The 17,569-nt window shown below is 46.4% G+C and overlaps 1 protein-coding gene across 2 annotated transcripts in view; it reads left to right on the forward strand.

The window, feature by feature from the left end:
• Positions 1–4,863: 4,863 nt before the first annotated feature.
• Positions 4,864–17,569, forward strand: part of cpne5b (copine Vb) — a 73,261-nt gene continuing 60,555 nt past the window's right edge. For both annotated transcript variants that reach the window (XM_076147282.1, XM_076147283.1), the window contains exon 1: positions 4,864–4,973. In XM_076147282.1, coding sequence (XP_076003397.1) covers positions 4,864–4,973 — 110 coding nt within the window. The remainder of the gene's footprint in view (positions 4,974–17,569) is intronic.

The raw sequence follows: 17,569 nt of genomic DNA on the forward strand, positions 1-17,569 counted from the left end.
GTGTATCCGGCCAGCACCAGACACAGCGGCTGCATGAACACGAATAGACAGAAGACGTTGACGGACGCGCGTTCGTCCAGCTCCACGCGATCCTCCTGAGTGGCCCGCATCACTCCGAAGAAATAGATGAGAGCCACGGCCGGGTAGAAAGCCAACTCCACCATGGTTGCTGAGGACCGAGCCTGCCGAGCCTGCCGAGCGCTGCAAAGTCGGATCTTTTGGGTTTGATTGGAAAGAAGTGTGTTTCCGTCTGCCGTCACAGAGAGGAAACCCAACCGGCACGGCAAAGTGGACCAGACTTGGACCTTTGATCTCTCACCGTCGTGTCTTGTCAAACATTACCCACATTATTATCCACCTTATCAACTGCTTTTATAGCTGCTGCACAACATGGCCACGATGCCTTCAATGACACATAGAGAACACAAAGAGTTTCTTAGAGAGAAGCTTTTAGACACTCAGATGTTATTCCGTGTGTGATGTTGGGCTATATAAAGGTTTTTGTGTCTTTGGAGACAGAACTTTATTCACCTTCTGAAGTGAGACTTGTTACAAAGATATTAAGGCCTGCAGGCGTCCATTGATCACTGAAAGACCTCAAAGCTAAATAAGAATAGTCCATCAATCTCAATCTCAAGTCTCAATGCTGCTCAATACAAAGGAATCATTTAACTTTAAGGAATCAATACCTTTCTTAAACCAGTTTCTCATTGTTTTACTTGCATTGATTGTATCGGCTGTATTGATCCTGTCCTTTTATTTACATTTGCTCTTCTCCAGCTCAGACCATAACAACAGGGCAACATATGGAATACTGGAGAGACACAGAGGATCTTTGTGTGTGAACGACTTTGACTCCACTGGTGAGTTTAATTTGGTGTAAAGCATTTAACTTTTTAATTTTGTGCCTTTTTTTAATCCTCACTGATTCCACGTGAGGAGGCGCTGGGCCATTAGCCAGCCAATCAGCCACCTACGATGCTGCTGCCTCCCGTGTGTGTGTGTGTGTGTGTGTGTGTGTGTGTGTGTGTGTGTGTGTGTGTGTGTTTCATTTGTCAGTCTCTGAGCAATCAACCATAAAGGGGTTCAGCGTAATGTTTTCCACATCGGTGGGCGTCTGGTTCTGGATTAGACCGCAGGGACCCGGGGCAGGATTACACCCTGGGGGGGAACATGTGGCCCTTTTAGAACTACACTTCCTCCATCATCATTCCCCCAGCTTCTCCCCAGGGTGTGAGCGCAGCACCCACTTGTTCTTCTTCGTCTTCTTCTTGCAGGCAGGCACTCAGCTTAGCTTATCAAAGTGATTTTTCCTCACACAGGCTAAAGTAAAGAGCGAGACTCCAGCATCTTGGATGCTTTTCTGTATGTAAACGCAGTAAACCGCCTCTATATTGACTGAAGCATGTGCTCGTTCCAGACTGGCCTTTAGATTTGATGAAGAAAGTGAGATAGTTTGATTTGTCAGACTTTTTCTTTCACTGATCGATAAGAAATTATGACTTGACTCTGGTTTATGCTTTTTGAAGCTACTCAGCTATTTTAAAGTAAAGAGCTGTGAAGGTTACAGATCAGGCTGTGGGTGTTTGCTGCTTTTATGCTCCCTGGCAGACTCCTGAGTTTTGAAGATGCAAATGTCTTCCTCTCTCCTTTGTGCTATATTGCTCATTATAACGCCGTTCCCCTAAAGTCAGCAATGTTCTTGTTTGTTATGTTCTTTCTTTCAAACATGAGATGATTCACCAAATTTCAGTTCTGTGCATGAATCTCTATGAAGTGAACTTGAAAAGAAAAGAAACACAAAACACACACTGATTTCTCAGGCAGTGAGCTCGAAAACTGGATCAGTGCTGCTCACATGGAGGAGAAGCGTGAGATTACAAGAGGTGCTGCTGTTTAAGAAGATATCAGAGTGCATTTTAAAGATATTGGTCATTAAAAGCACCAACACACACATTTCCAGATGAAGAACTGATCCTATATACCAGTCAGTGTGTGCAGGAATCAGTGTAAAGCTCCATAATCCAAAAATGTGTTGCTACCTCAGATTCTATTATCTTTTACATTCAAATAATGAAAAAAGAAATTAATACAAATGGGAGAAAACAAATCTTTCCTCTCAGGTCAGAGAGAAAAAAATCACATATTTGTAGTAAAAGCATCTCCGCTCATTTGACAGGGTATTTGTCTGTTTTTGCATAATTGCTTCCACAAAGGCGATATTCTTGGACAGCATGACGCAAGTAAGCATAAACACAGTAATTAGTGCTTAGGAAGCTGCTGGGAGCCCAGAGAAAAGGATGGAGAACGGGAAAAAGGGGACATTTGAATCCTCTGAGGTGTTATTAACGTCAGCGGCAAAGCATTGACCACCTCCCGCTCCTCATGGATGGAAATAGAATCCCAGCATCTCTGAGCTATTGATCCTAAATGACGCCTGACCTTAGGACAATCAGTCATCTGCTCCGAGAGCTTCCTGAAGAAAGTGGTGCCATCCATGGAGTCTGTGTGTGTGTGTGTGTGTGTGTGTGTGTGTGTGTGTGTGTGTGTGTGTGTGTGTGTGTGTGTGTGTGTGTGTGTGTGTGTGTGTGTGTGTGTGTGTGTGTGTGTGTGTGTGTGTGTGTGTGTGTGTGTGCGTGCGTGCGTGCGTGCGTGCGTGCGCGCGCGTGTCTAGATGAACTGAGTGCAAAGCATGTTGACGGAAAAACACAAATTTTAGAATTTAAAAGAATCAAGCTGTCGTTGTCAAACAGCTCTTTTCTTCTCTTAATAAGCATCCATTTCCCTGCAGTAATTTTATTGTGTTGACATGTGACACTGTACACACACACACACAGCAGGAAAGGCCATTCCAAACCTGGACAGCGTGTGATTTATCTTTACACTCCGATGCTTAACGCCGCTGTGAGTGACAACAACAACAACAACAACAACAACAACAATCGATCCTGCATATACTGTCGATCTATAATCAATGGAGGAAAGAAAAAGATAAACAGTGTCAACATCCTTTTGTCATTTAAAGCTTGAAATGGCAACATTTTTGTTGCATTTTGCGTGGGAATGTGTGAGAAACAGTTTCTATATCATGCTTACTGGAGTCCAAAGGTCATTACCCGAGGCAAAGTATCTGTTGTGAAGGTCTCCCCTCCTCTTCCTCTGTTTGTGTCCTCTGGCCCTGCTCTTTACCAACCCGCTATTTGGAACATCTGTGCAACCGTGCTCACCCACACTAAGCAGCATGCCCTTAGAAATGCATGATTCATACTGGAAGGGAAAGGGGGGGGGGGGGGGGGGGGGGGGGGGGGGGGTGTGTCTGAGTGTGTGTGTGTGTGTGTTTATGTGCCAGCTTGTTTATTTCTGTTTGTTGGGAGCCGGGTGAAATGTATGGGATGTAAAAAATAATTTGTCTTTATAGAGGTGTGTGTGTGTGTGTGTGTGTGTGTGTGTGTGTGTGTGTTCTGGAGCTGGAGGGCTGTGTGGGCAGTAGCATCCTGTGTCAGTGTAAATTGATTTCCAGAATCCAGGAGCAAGGTGCTCATGCAGGAAGGAGCTGTGAGCCTCACGCACACACACACACTGATGAAATGACGTAAAATGGTTTGTAGCATTGTGTGTGTGTATATGTGTGTGTGTGTTAGAGAGAGAGTGTGTGAAACAAAGACAGGAGGTTGATGACAATGCAAAGTCTATTTCCATACTAAAGGGAAGCGTCAATCTTCTCCAGCTGTCTAGTCAGTGGCGATATTCCCGCCCTGATATTTGGGATAATCTGTGAGTGTGTGTGCCGCTTGTTGCTGGCCGGTCTTTGTGTGTGGATGAATAGGAATGAGTCTGGACACGGCTGAGATAAGGAAGGAGGTGATGCCGCCTGCGTTTAGGAACTCTGCTGCTCCGCAAATGACAAACCAATCACATTCTTGGCACGCTGTTGAGCCATTTTAGCATATTCATAACAATGTGGTTGTCTTAGCGGCACACAATGGCCTGGTGATGGATGGCGGCCATTAAATCTCAATGTAATTCCCTCCTTGTAATTAATATTGATTTAAAATCAGCCAGCATGCACACATTTTAATTGGTAACTAAGTCTTAAATGTCGTGCTTAGGCATCCTTCACCTCGACTGAATCGGAGAGAAAGTTTTATTTATGCAACTATTCACGGTTTGGACGTTTCATTTTCAACTTCACACACACACACACACACACACACACACACACACACACACACACACGTTTGGATGGAAAAGATTTCGCTGCGCGCGCATTTCTTTCTTTAAATATGAAAAATTAAAGATTTTACACACACACACACACACACACACACACACACACACACACACACACAGAGCGCAGGGTGACAGGCGTGCAGCACTTGAGCGTAATTCTCAGTGGGAGGAGGCTGGGAGGCTTTGAGTGTATCTAGTCTTCCTCCCTCCACACGCAGACTGAGGACAGAAGAGGAAGAGGAGCGGAGCAGCCGGCGTGGCGCGTCAGGGCGCAACAGTCATCTCCTCTCCACACGCTCACACACACTCACGCACACACACCGCCCGTTTTGCTTCTTCCACCGCGCAGCCTTGGACACTTAAGCAAGTGCGCCTCAGTTTGTGCGTGTGTGTGTCCACTCTCTGTCCCCCTCCCTCCTCCTCCTCCTCCTCTTCCTCCCCCGGTCCTTCCTCCCTGCCTGCCTCTTCATCTTCATCATTAGTGAAACGGCTGCCTCACCCTTTCGGACCGGAGGCCGTTCGGTCTCTGATCTGGTCTCCGGAGTCGCCGGGGACTCGACGCGCTCCGTCGGGGCCAGACTGTGCGCCTCCCGGATCCGACCCGAGCCGCCCCGCGCTGTGGCGACGGAGATGATGGAGGGGGACGTTATGGACAAACTGGACGACATGGCGTCCGTGTACGACTTCGACCCGATCACCGGCAACATCCCGGCAACCAAAGTGGAGATCACCGTCTCCTGCAGGTGAGTGTGTGTGTGTGAGAGAGGGAGAGAGAGAGAGAGAGAGGCGAGAGGGGGAAAGTTGCGGGCGAGGAAAGTTGCAAAGGGCGTCCCCCCCTAGTGTGTGCGTGTGTGTGTGTGTGTGTGTGTGTGTGTGTGTGTGTGTGTGTGTGTGTGTGTGTGTGTGTGTGTGTGTGCGTGAGTGCGTGTGTGTGTGTTTCCAATCCAGATAAAATGGAAAAAGCTTCAGATTTGGGCTGTGAACGCATCACTGCTCACTGAGCTTCGTTAATTAAAGGAAGCTTCGAACTGGTGACTGAATTATGTGCGTGAAAAATGAAACATTCCCTTATGAGCTTCGGTCTGATGTCTGAAAATTGTGCAGAACTTGAACATGAATTCTTGCATGCGGACGATACGCCGAGCTAAACGGCACATCGGGACACACACACACACACACACACACACACACAAAGCAAGACACACCTGCACCACATTACAGCACTGAGAAGTCTCTCCGTGTAAACCAGCATGAGTTTGTTTGTGGTTCGTGTTTCGTTCGTGTTTGTCCCTAAGTCTTCTCGTATCTGTGCGCATCTCTGAGCTGTGTATTGCGTCATATGTGTTTCCAACTTAAAGAATGATGAATCCATAGTTCTGATCGCTCCAGTGACAGGTGATTGGATTGATCATCCCTTGTTTGTGCGCATGCGCGTTCAGCCTCTGTCTGCTTTCTTCTCCTTCATTCTCCACCAGCTGGTTGTTACAGATTCAGTTACACTTTGGAGTATAAATGTGTTTTTGTTTGATCGAAAATGGAAAAATAAATGTCTCCTCTCTGATGACATCATTCATTCATTCAGTCATTGGACAGAGAGTCGTTGGTTTCAGAAGTCAAGGCTCTCATCATAATTCATCCTCAGTAATAAGTGCTGGCATGCCAACCCCTCCCCTGCACACACACACACACACACACACACACACACACACACACACACACACACACACAGTCCTTCTGCTTTTTCATGTTGGGTTTTAGGTTGGTGAGCCGTGGAAGCAGAGTGATTTTGAGCTATAACAAGCTGTGTGTGCATTATTGATACGCTCTCTCTTCAGCGAGGCACACAGCCACATCTCTCCAACCCCACACACACACACACACACACACACACACACACACACACACACACACACACACACACACACACACACACACACACCAGGGATCAGCCCGCTGAGTGAAAACCACCATTTGCTTGTTTATGTTGGCGCTTGATCAGTTTTTTTCCAAAGCAAATACACTGTTGTGCTGCTCCTCACCCGCGGTGCTAGATGTTTAGTTTTGGTGACGACAAGGAGATTGTGATTACATGCCTCAGTGATATGCAATTAAAGCCCATTCAGGTAAATGATGAGACCCATTCTGACATCACCCCCCTCCCCCATCCTCCCCCATCCTCCCCCATCCTCCCCCATCCTCCCCCCCTTGATGCATTCATGCAAATGACTTAGAAAGCGGTGCAGATGCGGCAGAAACAAGAGGAGTTGCGTGTAAAGAAATCGCAGATAAATCTTGATGATATGAGTTTATGTTCCTCCCTCCTCTCTTCCCTGCTGTGTGTGTGTGTGTGTGTGAGAGGAGAGACAATCATCTGTTTCTGCTCATTTGTGATTCCATTGTGATTTTGTTCCAGCACTTCCACCTTTATGACTTCAAGTGGAGAATAAGTGGGAATAAGAGAGGAAATGGCAAAGGTCACATGCTTCACATTCACACCTTCTGCTTCTTCAGCTCGATCTAAAGCTCCGCTTTGGCAAAAACATTGTTCCTCACAGCCCCTGCCAATACTACAGTATACCCACGTCCTCTGCAATCCCCGCTGCGTCGTAGTAAGAAGTGTGGCTACCGGCAGGAAGAATCGTCTGCCCTCAATCATCTTGTCAGACTCAGATCTAATAATGGCTCCGGGCCTCTGAAAACCCTCAGAATCCCTCAGACAAATGTTGGCTGAGTCAGAATCCCATTGTGCAGCCATCGACTCCCTGTTGGGGTCTTCTTCAGCATCCTCCCTCAGGCGCTCGCCAAATCCTCCGCGCCGTGATTGGTGGGGGAGAGTATCAGCAGTAGCTATCGTCACGGTGATAGCTGCTTCCCAAGGGGTTAATACCCCCCTGTTACAGGGGTGCCCACCCTGGGTTTGACAGCATGTGATTATCAGGGACAGCGGTGACAGCAACGGGGGGCGGGGGGGCGGTGGGTGGGGGGGCGGGATGAGCTGTGATATCCTCAAGAGACTCTGGGTCCTCATATGCGGACATTACATTTTTCCTTTCCTACACTTTATAGATCGTAAACCTGTTGTCCTCATATGTGGACAAGTCAAGCTGCCCCCTAGTGGTTAAAATTCCACCTTATGTTCCTAGAAAACAGCAGACAGGTAGAAATGTCTTGACTCTTTGTGTCGTAAACCACAAGCGAGGCTTATTAGTCCATAATGAACACGAGCTCTGCTGGTGAGTCGCACATGTTTTCACGGTCAGCTGGCACTTCTTCTTCTTCTCTTTTTTTTTGCCGCGTCCACAGTCTGAGAGACCTTGGTTAGACGTCTGTCACCAGGCTCACATCTCTCACTGTCTTTGTAAGGTGTCATTTCCAGCACATTTGTTTTGTGGGAAGTTTGGCCTTGGGGAGAGGCGACAGCACAGCGCTGAGACAGTTTGACACTTCAGGTTGTGTGGACAGAGTGGAAAAAATGACTTTTTTTTTTTTTTTTTTTATTGAACTGCTCTCACACGCCCACAGGGGCTCTGAGTGGCCTGTTTCCTGTGGACAAATACATTGTATATAGAGCGAGACGGCGGGCATGTGGACAGACAGACAGAAAGACAGGCAGAGGTGTTATGAAGCACGTCGTCCACCACACACCCCCATGTCTCCTATTACATCATGGTCCTATGCTGCTCAAATCCTTTCTCATGTCATTTTCTGCAGAAGAATTTGTTGTTTTTACAGTTATCTTCCATTCAAACATCATCCATGCTTAATTCTAATCAAAGTAGCAGCATACAGATATCAGATAGACGATATTTAGAAGTTGACCACAGACATCTGGTTTCCCCTCATTCCCGTTTCCACTGTCCAGCATGTCCCAGTCAATCCAATCAACATAAAGCATCACTTACGCTTACGCTTCGTCGGAAACTGTCCCATCTCTACAGCGACTCCCGGCTCAGTCAATGAGGGATCAGGTGGGGAGGAATGATGATGTTAATAAGCATTGTGAGCTCTTCTCCTCTCTCTGTGCTCTGCTACATCCAAAAAGCTGCAGCAAAGCGGCCGCATTCCAACAATATGCATTCATTTCGCAAAAATTGCTTAAGGCCTCAACATTTTGTGCCACAGCTTGAACCTCCTCTTTGGTTCCACAACCTCTTCATCAAAATTAATGGCTGTCGAAGCTTTAAAATGAACTGGAACATTTAGAACATTAGAATATAGGATGGGGTTGTTTGCTGTTGAAACCTTACTTCACATTTTAACACATTTTTGTTCGGTAATACATAGAATATTCTGTGTAGTAGGGAGAAGAAGTGTTTCATTATACAGCCAGTTGGTTTTCTAAAGGGTCTGATTGGAAACGGGGGTCAGGGAGGTCGAGCCGTGACTGCCACTGTAACAAGCAGGGGGTCAAACGTCACGCGGACTGAACCTCAACATCCAATTAAATCACGCACGGCTAATCCATTTCTCGACACCACACGTCCGATCTTTAATAAGGTGAAGGTAGAGCGTGTGGCAGCAACGTTTCCCTCTAATTGGTATCTGGAAGTGTTGATGGATTTAATAATGAGAGGAAATTAAAGTCCTTATTTCCTGCCAAACCCACCAATAAGGAAGTGGGATTGCTTGTTTCCTGTCTGCAGGCGTGGCGTGCGCGGCTCAGATGACATCGCCCCTGCTAAATGTCTGGACGGGCCTCATTTGCATACAGATTCTTGCTTGTGATAACTACAGATGCCAGCGTCTGATAGGTGGCTTGGTGGATCTGGGACAGATATGAAAGCGTCTCGCATCCCGCTGCGTAGAAAAATCCCCCGGGGGAGACGAGCAGCACAGCCGCCTGTCAACGCTCTCATCTCTCATTTCCCTCGCGCTCTTTAGTTCCAGCAAAGATTCTGGTGTGAAAATGTCACACATCACAAGCAGCACGTTGTTCATAAAACAAGAGGTCAGCCATTACACACAGGTCAAGACTCTCTCTCTCTCTCTCTGTCTGCCTCTCTCTCACTCTCTCTCACACATACTCTCTCTCTCTCTCTCTCACTCTCTCTCTCTCTCTCTCCCTCTGCCTCTTTTCTCACTATCTCACACACACCCTCTCCCTGCTATTCGCTCACTCTCTCTCTCTCTCCCTGCTATTCTCTCTCTCTCTCTCTCTGCCTCTCTCTCACTCTCTCTCACACACATTCTCTCTCTCTCCCTCTGCCTCTCTCTCACTCTCTCTCACACACACTCTCTCTCTCCCTACCATTCTCTCTCTCTCTCTCCTCTCTCTCACTCTTTCTCTCTCTCCCTACTATTTTCTCTCCCTCTCGCTCTCCTTCTCTCTCTGCCTCTTTCTCTCTCTCTCTGTGTCTTTCTGTGCCTGTCTCTCACTCTCGCTCTCTCTGCCTCGCTCTCTGCCTTTCTCTCACTCACTCTCTCTCACACACACACTCTCTCTTTCTGCCTCTCTCTCTCTTTTTATATATAAACTTTTTGTTCATCTTGTTCTTTTTCTAGGCTGCACTTTTGGCAAAATCTGGGCATATTGCGTTGTGTTTGGGATCTTCTCTCTCACTTTGAACTTGGCTGTGTGAGTGTGTGTGTGTGTGTGTGTGTGTGTGTGTGTGTGTATGCAGACCCCCAGTGGGCAGCTGGTAGATGCGTGCAGGTGGTTTTGGAAAGATGACAGGAAGCGTTGCGTATTAAATATGCATCAGACTTGTTGTTTCTGCTCACAAACTGCTTTTGTTTCCGCCTCGCAAGACGGCATTGATCTCCAGCAGACGCGCTCTGTGGCGGAACTGTTTGTGTGTGTTTGCATACAAAAAGCTATTTGGATGGCGTTACAGCATGAAGTGATCGATTGTTTTCCCACAGGCTTGATATGGCTGGTTAACACTTTGGGTGGGCGAGGAGAATGTGGAGAAATAAATAATTCCCTGAGCGCGATTTGTTGCCTTTTAAAGTTCAGAGCCTTTCTTTGCCTTTGACTGTAGAATTAGTTTCTCTGTGACGGCTCTGACTCGATCAATAAGGCAAACTGTGCGTGCTTGTCAACAGAAGGTTTGTAATTTGAGAGCCAGTATTTTCTTATGCTCTGTTAATTCTTATTCTGCGACTTCGTCCGTCTACTGTCCCATGAAAGCCCGTCTTTATTCTCCCCGTCACCGTCGTGCCTCTCAGTTTTGGTACCAGCCTCTTCCAGAGAGCAGACGGTGAACTATGACTGATGGTGTGGCGTCTATAGGAAGGAGCTGTAACTCAGTGTGAGTGTTAATGATGCTTCACTGTCACGCCGGCTTAAATGGCTGAGAGCCTTTGATCTGTGCTCTCAGGCTGACAGACTGTGGTCGCTAAGTGGCAAAAGCAGAGGAAGACAAAGAAGTCCAAGTTATCAGGGAAGGACTGTGGAAAGATGGACATCCTGCTCGCTCTTTCTCTCTCTCTCGTTCTCTCTCTCTCTCTCTCTCTTTCTTTCTGTCGCTCTCTCTCTCTGTCTCTCTGTCTGTCTGTCTCTCTCTCTGTCTCTCTCTCTGTCTCTCTCTCCCTCTCTCCCTCTCTCTCTCTCTCTGCTCATCTCTCTCTCTCTCTCTGTCTCTCTCTCTCCCTCTCTCAGTCTCTGTCTCTCTGCCTCTCTCTGCCCATTTCTCTCTTTCTGCCTCTCTCTCTGCCCATCCTTCTCTCTCTGCCCATCTCTCTCTCTCTTTTTCTCTGCCTGTCTCTCTCTCTCACTGCCTTGCTCTCTCTCTCTGCCTGTCTCTCTCCTCTCTCTCTCCCTCTCTATGTCTCTGTCTCTCTGCCTCTCTCTGCCCATTTCTCTCTTTCTGCCTCTCTCTCTGCCCATCCTTCTCTTTCTGCCCATCTCTCTCTCTCTCTTTCTCTGCCTGTCTCTCTCTCTCACTGCCTTGCTCTCTCTCTCTGCCTCTCTCTCTCTCTCTCTCTCTCTCTCTCTCTCTCACGGCCTTGCTCTCTCTCTCCTTGCCCGTCTCTCTCTGCTTCGCTCTCTCTCTCTCTTTCTCTCTCTCTTTCTGCCTGACTCTCCCTCTCTTTACTTAACTGCTTAAAAGACTGTGACCACTAAATGCGTTAGATGGTGAAAATGAGTTTGACCCCCAGTTTTGGAGGACGTTGTGACCTGAGAGGCTCTAAATGTTTCTCAGCCTGTGAGGAAGAAGCATCAGGCTCATGTTCAGAGAAACAACTACAATAATATTCTCTTTTGTTTTTTCCGTGCTCTCTGTTTTGTCTCTCATACTGAAAGATAAGACACTCACTCACAGATGTATAATTGCTTCTTCAAAAGTGAAATCCTTTCAACAGTTGATTATTTATGAGATTCCTGACAGTTTAACTTAGTAAAGCTTTCAAGGCTCCATGTTTTCTTCATCATTTTGCTATTTTAGTGATGTTACCCAGGCAGGACTTGGCATCAAAATGGTTTTTGGTCTTCAGTGATGTTGCAGTCAGCTTGGTTGTGACGGCACAAAGCTACAGACAAATATATGAACTGTTATGTGGATTTTGCAACAAGTTTATGATCCCAAAACTTTCAAATGGCCTTGGCAGGGTTGTGTGCTTTAGATTGAATACATATTGCTGTATAAGTTGGCCCAATCACTGCTCAGTTTAAAGGTGAGGGACTACAAACAGCCGCATTCATTCACCACTCACCTGCTTGTTGACTTATTATTTGAAGAAGCAAAGAATGAAAACGTGCAACACCTCTTAATTAAATTCTTGTTTATTTTCACTCTGTTTAAAAGTGTGAATAACAGTGCCACACACACACAAACACACACACACACACACACACACACACACACACACACACACTGATAGTACTATGTGAGCTCCATACATACCACACATACTGCAAAATCATAATGTAGAATATTTTTAATTATAATAATCATCTATGACATTTCATTTAATCATCTTAAAACATAGCTGTCACTTTTTTTTAATTGTTAACATCCTTCAATTCATAAAAAACATGTCAAGGATTTCAATAAAAACGTCTCTCACACACCTCCTGCTCCTGTCCGTCCTCTGCTCTCTCTCTACTGCACCAAAACCCAGGACGACAAAAGGACCAATCAGCCGGTTGCTGACCCGGCTATTTATTGTTCTGCTGACAATCTGGCCTGATGCCCGTGGTGACAGCGCCTAAAAGACTTGAAATTGCTCAACCTGCTTCAATTCAAAGGTGGATGTCTGAGATTCTGCCAATCACACAGACGGACAGATTCCCCAGGAGGGAGGATTCGAGGACATGATCCGGGTGTAGGAGTACCTGACAATATGAAGTCTGTCCTCACTTTAGCTCCATATGAGGCCTGGATTGAAACCTTTGAAATCTGGTTCAGTTATGTTCTTCATTCTTCTGGGGTTTTGTGTTTGTTTTGGATAAAGTTGCAGAATATTCAAACAGAAAGCACAGCTGTGGAATAAACACAGATGCCAACAAAGATGAAACGTAATTGAGCGCTGCAGATTGCCTCCATTGACATCTGTCCTCCGTGCTGGAATGGAGTCAGGAGAACTCCATCGCTCAGTCAGAGACGCGTTCAGGTGCGTCACGGCTGTGGACGTCAGCCATCGCCTGAGAGATGAAGACGACTACGAAGACGACTACGAAGATGACAACGAAGACACAACCACAACAAGGGCTGCATCCCGATTGAGCACAATGAGCTGTTTTCTTCAGCGATGGCCACAAATAACAGATTATTCAATCTATGCTGGAGAAGCGACAAGAATCCCAGTCTGCTTCCAGCTTGTTGCTGCCAAGCCTTTCCTCACGTAGGCCACTTTCCGTTTCAGCTTTTGCCAGCAGCGAAGGAGCCACGCTTATGGTTTTCAATACTTTCTCTCTGCGTGTTTAATAAAAGCGGCCGATGCAAGTGGAAAGACTCTAAAAGCAGAGATGGCCTGCGTCGCCATGCCAAGTAAATGTATCTTGTATCTAATTGAATTGGTAATGAATCGCACGTTCGCACTGACTTATTCTGGAAACGCTAACGAGCTGAGTTGGACACATTTTCCCGAGGAGCTTAAATTTAGAAGGGAAGGATCCGCGGTTGAGGTCCGGCTAATGAGCTCGGCTACCTCCAGGTGTTCCTCCCTGCCAGCGTCAGACGGAGCCAATGAGCAGAACCTGGACATCCTGTGCGTGATGTGTAAGCAGCAGGGGCTTGATTTGTGGACACAGACACGCAACCCGACTCACAATTGATGTGAAGATTCTCCTCATGTGGATCAATGAAGTAAATGATGGAAAGTTTCAGTTTTGAAAGCCTCTTTTGTTGCTTTTTTTTTGGGGGGGGGAAGCAGACGGCCATTAGCTCGCCAGTCAACATCTTGTCGAGAGTGATGCATGATTGAACAAACGCTTTCCTGCCGCTGACTAGGATTGTTTGGCTATTCTTTGCCTGCAGTGTTATTTTCGCTCTGGCGCTGTGCCCCCCCCACTCCTCCCCCCTCCCCCATCCCAGTGCATGATGGGATGATTGGGTAAGATGGTCCTGTGTGGCGCGCTAAAGCTGGAGATGTGTGAAATGTGCGTGGGTGAGATGACTGGATTTGATTATATGGCGCTACCACCAGCCTAAGGGGAAGTAGATAATGGATGAGCGAAAAGATGCATGTGTGTATGCGTGTGTGTGTACGTGTGTGTGTGTGTGTTATGGCCGTGCTCATAAGGCTGTGGCTGAGTCTGTTGTGGATTATATTAGAAATTCTAACAAAGACAATAACTAAAGTTGTGCCATGGCTCTCTCTCTCACACACACACACACACACACACACACACACACACACACACACACACACACACACACACACACACACACTCACGGACATCATCCTCTGACCCTCAAACTGTTAAGGAGTCCGAGCCGTCTCATTATAAACTTTATCAGATGTTAAAAACGCTCTGCAGGTTATTTTGGAATGTTTGCTGTGTGATTCCGTGCTTCAGAGTCATTGGAGTCATAGCTGGAGAGAAGTTATTGTGATGGACAAGCAGAGGAGGAAGTTCACACTAACATGTTGACCTACTTGGAAGCTGTCTGAAACTTTCTTACCTCCCCTGCCATTGTATTTTTAAATGTTCTTACACTTTACACTTTACTTTCCTTGCGTTTTGGTTTCTTGCACGAATCTTTCCACATCACACTTTGACTCCAAATGGAAAGATTGTAGGACTTTTCTCACCACAGTAGCACATCCGGAAAACCTCAACAAATGTGATTTAGGGTGTTTTAAAGACAAAACATAGATTAATTTCTCTTACTTTAAGATCATTTACGATCATTTGGCAGACACTTTTATCCAAAGCGACTTACATTACATTACCTCCCTTCGCAGAGGGGGGAGCAATTGAGGATTTGATGCCTTGCTCAGGGGCACCCCGGCAGGGACTCGAACCGCAAACCTTCCGGTTCCCAAGCAGAAGCTCTACCCACTGAGCTACTGCCTAATTTTCTGCAAATTGTGCCTTTTTGTTGTCACAATTGTTACTTTACTTTACGTCACTTTAAGACATTACAAAATGGATAAAACAGATAAATTGTTCCTGTCACATTTCTTATCTTTGCATTTGTTCTCTCGCCTCAATTTCTATGCAGATTTTGTCATTGAGAGGAAGTGACTCTGCTTGGTAGCGCATAAAGGGAACTTGAAGGGATCGTAGAATTCAATAAAATACTTTGATCTCAGGAAAATTACGACTTCATTCTCTCTGGCATTCCAGCGCGTAAACCCAGCGGCTGATGGAGGCTTTATGCTCTCACCGAGGTCGTTTTTGTATTTTTCAAATTTATGGGTTCAATATTTCAAAAAAGTCAAAGTGGTAAAACGTAAAAGCCTTCAATCTTAAAATGGATCTGCAGGCCCAGATAGAAGCTTTATAATACCAAGGTCACAGAATGTTTGATACCGTGCCTCAGCGGCAAGAGCGACCGCAAACACAAACACAAACATATCAACAAACAAACGGCACAACAACTCAGAATGAAATCAGCATTTAATCAGCATTTTTCAGGCTTTAAAGGGAAAATGTTAGAATATGCATGACTAAACTTTTGGGGACGCTGAGGGGAAAATAGTTGCGCAACTGCTCCATCATCTATCTGAGTGTAAACAAAGCGGTGCGTTCAGGTGCTCTCGCCACACAGTAACACAGTAACACTTCCTCCTCCAGTGTCACCGTGACCTCTGTAGTGTCTGGGGTGTGTGTGTGTGTGTGTGTAGGGATGGTGGGTGGGTCACTTGTGTACTTTTTCTGGGTTGGGGTTGAATTTAGTATTTGTGATGATCCAGAGCTTCCTCGCCGCTCTGCCAGCTTACCCCCGTCTGTCTGCCAAAGCGGAGCAGGAATCTCCCCTGAGGAAGCCCTGGCCTGAATAATTCAACAGCTGGTGGGAAAAACGATCGCATTCGCCCCAAACCATCGATCCTCGCACTCAGGCCGCCGTTCTAGCGTTCCACTTTGGATTTGGACGCCGAGACCATGAGGACAGCTTTATTTATGTGTTCGTATTCGTTTGTATTTTTTTTTTACTACTCTTGGCGACGTAGCAGGCGCAACACAAACAGGAGGATGCATCACAACGGCTGTAAACTTTGACAACATGCAGGCGTTTCTATCACTATCAGGCTTAGAGTGCAGGAAGGAAAACACAATATGGACGAAAATTAAGAGAAACACACAGCAACAACAACAACAACAATAACAACAAAGGGCTCAGAGGGTTTTTCACACTCATCATGTTCTTAATAACACAGCGCTGCGTCGCTTCACCCAGCTCCCCTCTTCCTCTCTCATAAAGAGATTACCCTCCTCCTCCTCCTCTTCCTCCTCCCACCTCCACACTTTTCCCTCCACGTTACATCTCCTCTCTCCCCGTCTGTCAGCTTTCGTTTCTTTTCATCTTCCGCCCCTGTTTTCCAGCTCTCTTCCTTCCTTCATCCAGCTCTCTGCCGCCCACTCCCTCCTTCCCTCCCTCCCTCCCTCCCTCCTTCCCTCTCTCCTTCCCTCCCTCCTTTTGTCTTCCCGGGTGGCACCTCTTCATTCACAACTTCTTAGGTGAGCCTTTTTTTGCCCTTGAGAACATTCATCTGTCTCTTCTCTTCTTTTGTTTCAAATTCTAAATTGGACATCCTCTCAATTTTGAACATGTCCAGTTTTCAAGGCGCTAAAAAGGCATTTTTTTGTGCCGTTATCACCATGACGATTGAGTCCAGCCTTTCAGCAGAGGTCAAGGAGATCACAGTGAATATATTTGAGTATTAGAATAATTTAATAACAATCATTTTCATGTCATTCCTGTTGCATTCTGTGATGTAACGCTGCGTCTGTGATATCATCCTGGAAGCTCGTCTCATTCCTGTACGTCTGATCCCAGCGGGGATGCTTGAAATATACAATAACCTCTCATCCCTCCTACTGTTGCCAAGGGTGATTGAAGACGTGCGGCTGAATAGCAGAAATTCTCGTTGCTTCAGCATATGCGCATGCAAGTGTGTGTGTGTGTGTGTGTGTGTGTGTGTGTGTGTGTGTGTGTGTGTGTGTGTGTGTGTGTGTGTGTGTGTGTGTGTGTGTGTGTGTGTGTGTGTGTGCTTGCATGCCTTTGGGACATAATCAATCTAAACTCATGCCCCTGCATCTCTTTGCGTCTCTGTGTCGCTGCCTCACTCATAACTCAAAGATTCTGACTGTAATCGTCTTAGTGGGAGCTGACAGATGAACACTGAGCTTAATGTAAAGCGGCAGGAGTTTAGATCAGATATTCTCCGTGTTTACATTTGACGTTTACATGTTGACCCATAGATCCATGTCCAGTTTCATTTGCTCACTTCTCAAAGTCTCATGGAGAAATCTGGGGAATCTCTCTTACTTGCCACTCAGGGACTCTGCAGGTGATAAATATACATCCAGTTACATTCTATAGCCCACACACACGCTATAACACACACACACACACACACACACACGCACGCATGCACGCACGCACGCACACACACACCGTTGGATCCCCAGGGGCGAGCAGGGTTGTGTTGTGTGCAGGCAAGAGGTCAAACAAAGAGCCACGGTCACAGAGTACAGTTCAGTTTCTATCTACACCCACAAGTGTTGCCTCCTAGTCTCCATACAAACGCCCTCAGGGCTCACACACACACAAACACACACACAGGCATCTCTCAGCATTGTCTTAGAGTTATGGATTCACTACATCCTGTAACATAATGTCCTTAATAAAGCAGTCATAGTATATAAGCTGCAGGGGCAATAAGAGCTCACATCAATACACTGGGAAGGGCTCCGTTTCTTGAAAAGTGTAATGTTGGTACA

This window comes from Genypterus blacodes, unplaced genomic scaffold, assembly GCF_046128005.1.
Source record: "Genypterus blacodes isolate CSIRO-AG114 ecotype Tasmania unplaced genomic scaffold, CSIRO-AGI_Gbla_v1 ptg000037l_1, whole genome shotgun sequence".
Classification (NCBI taxonomy): Eukaryota; Metazoa; Chordata; class Actinopteri; order Ophidiiformes; family Ophidiidae; genus Genypterus; species Genypterus blacodes.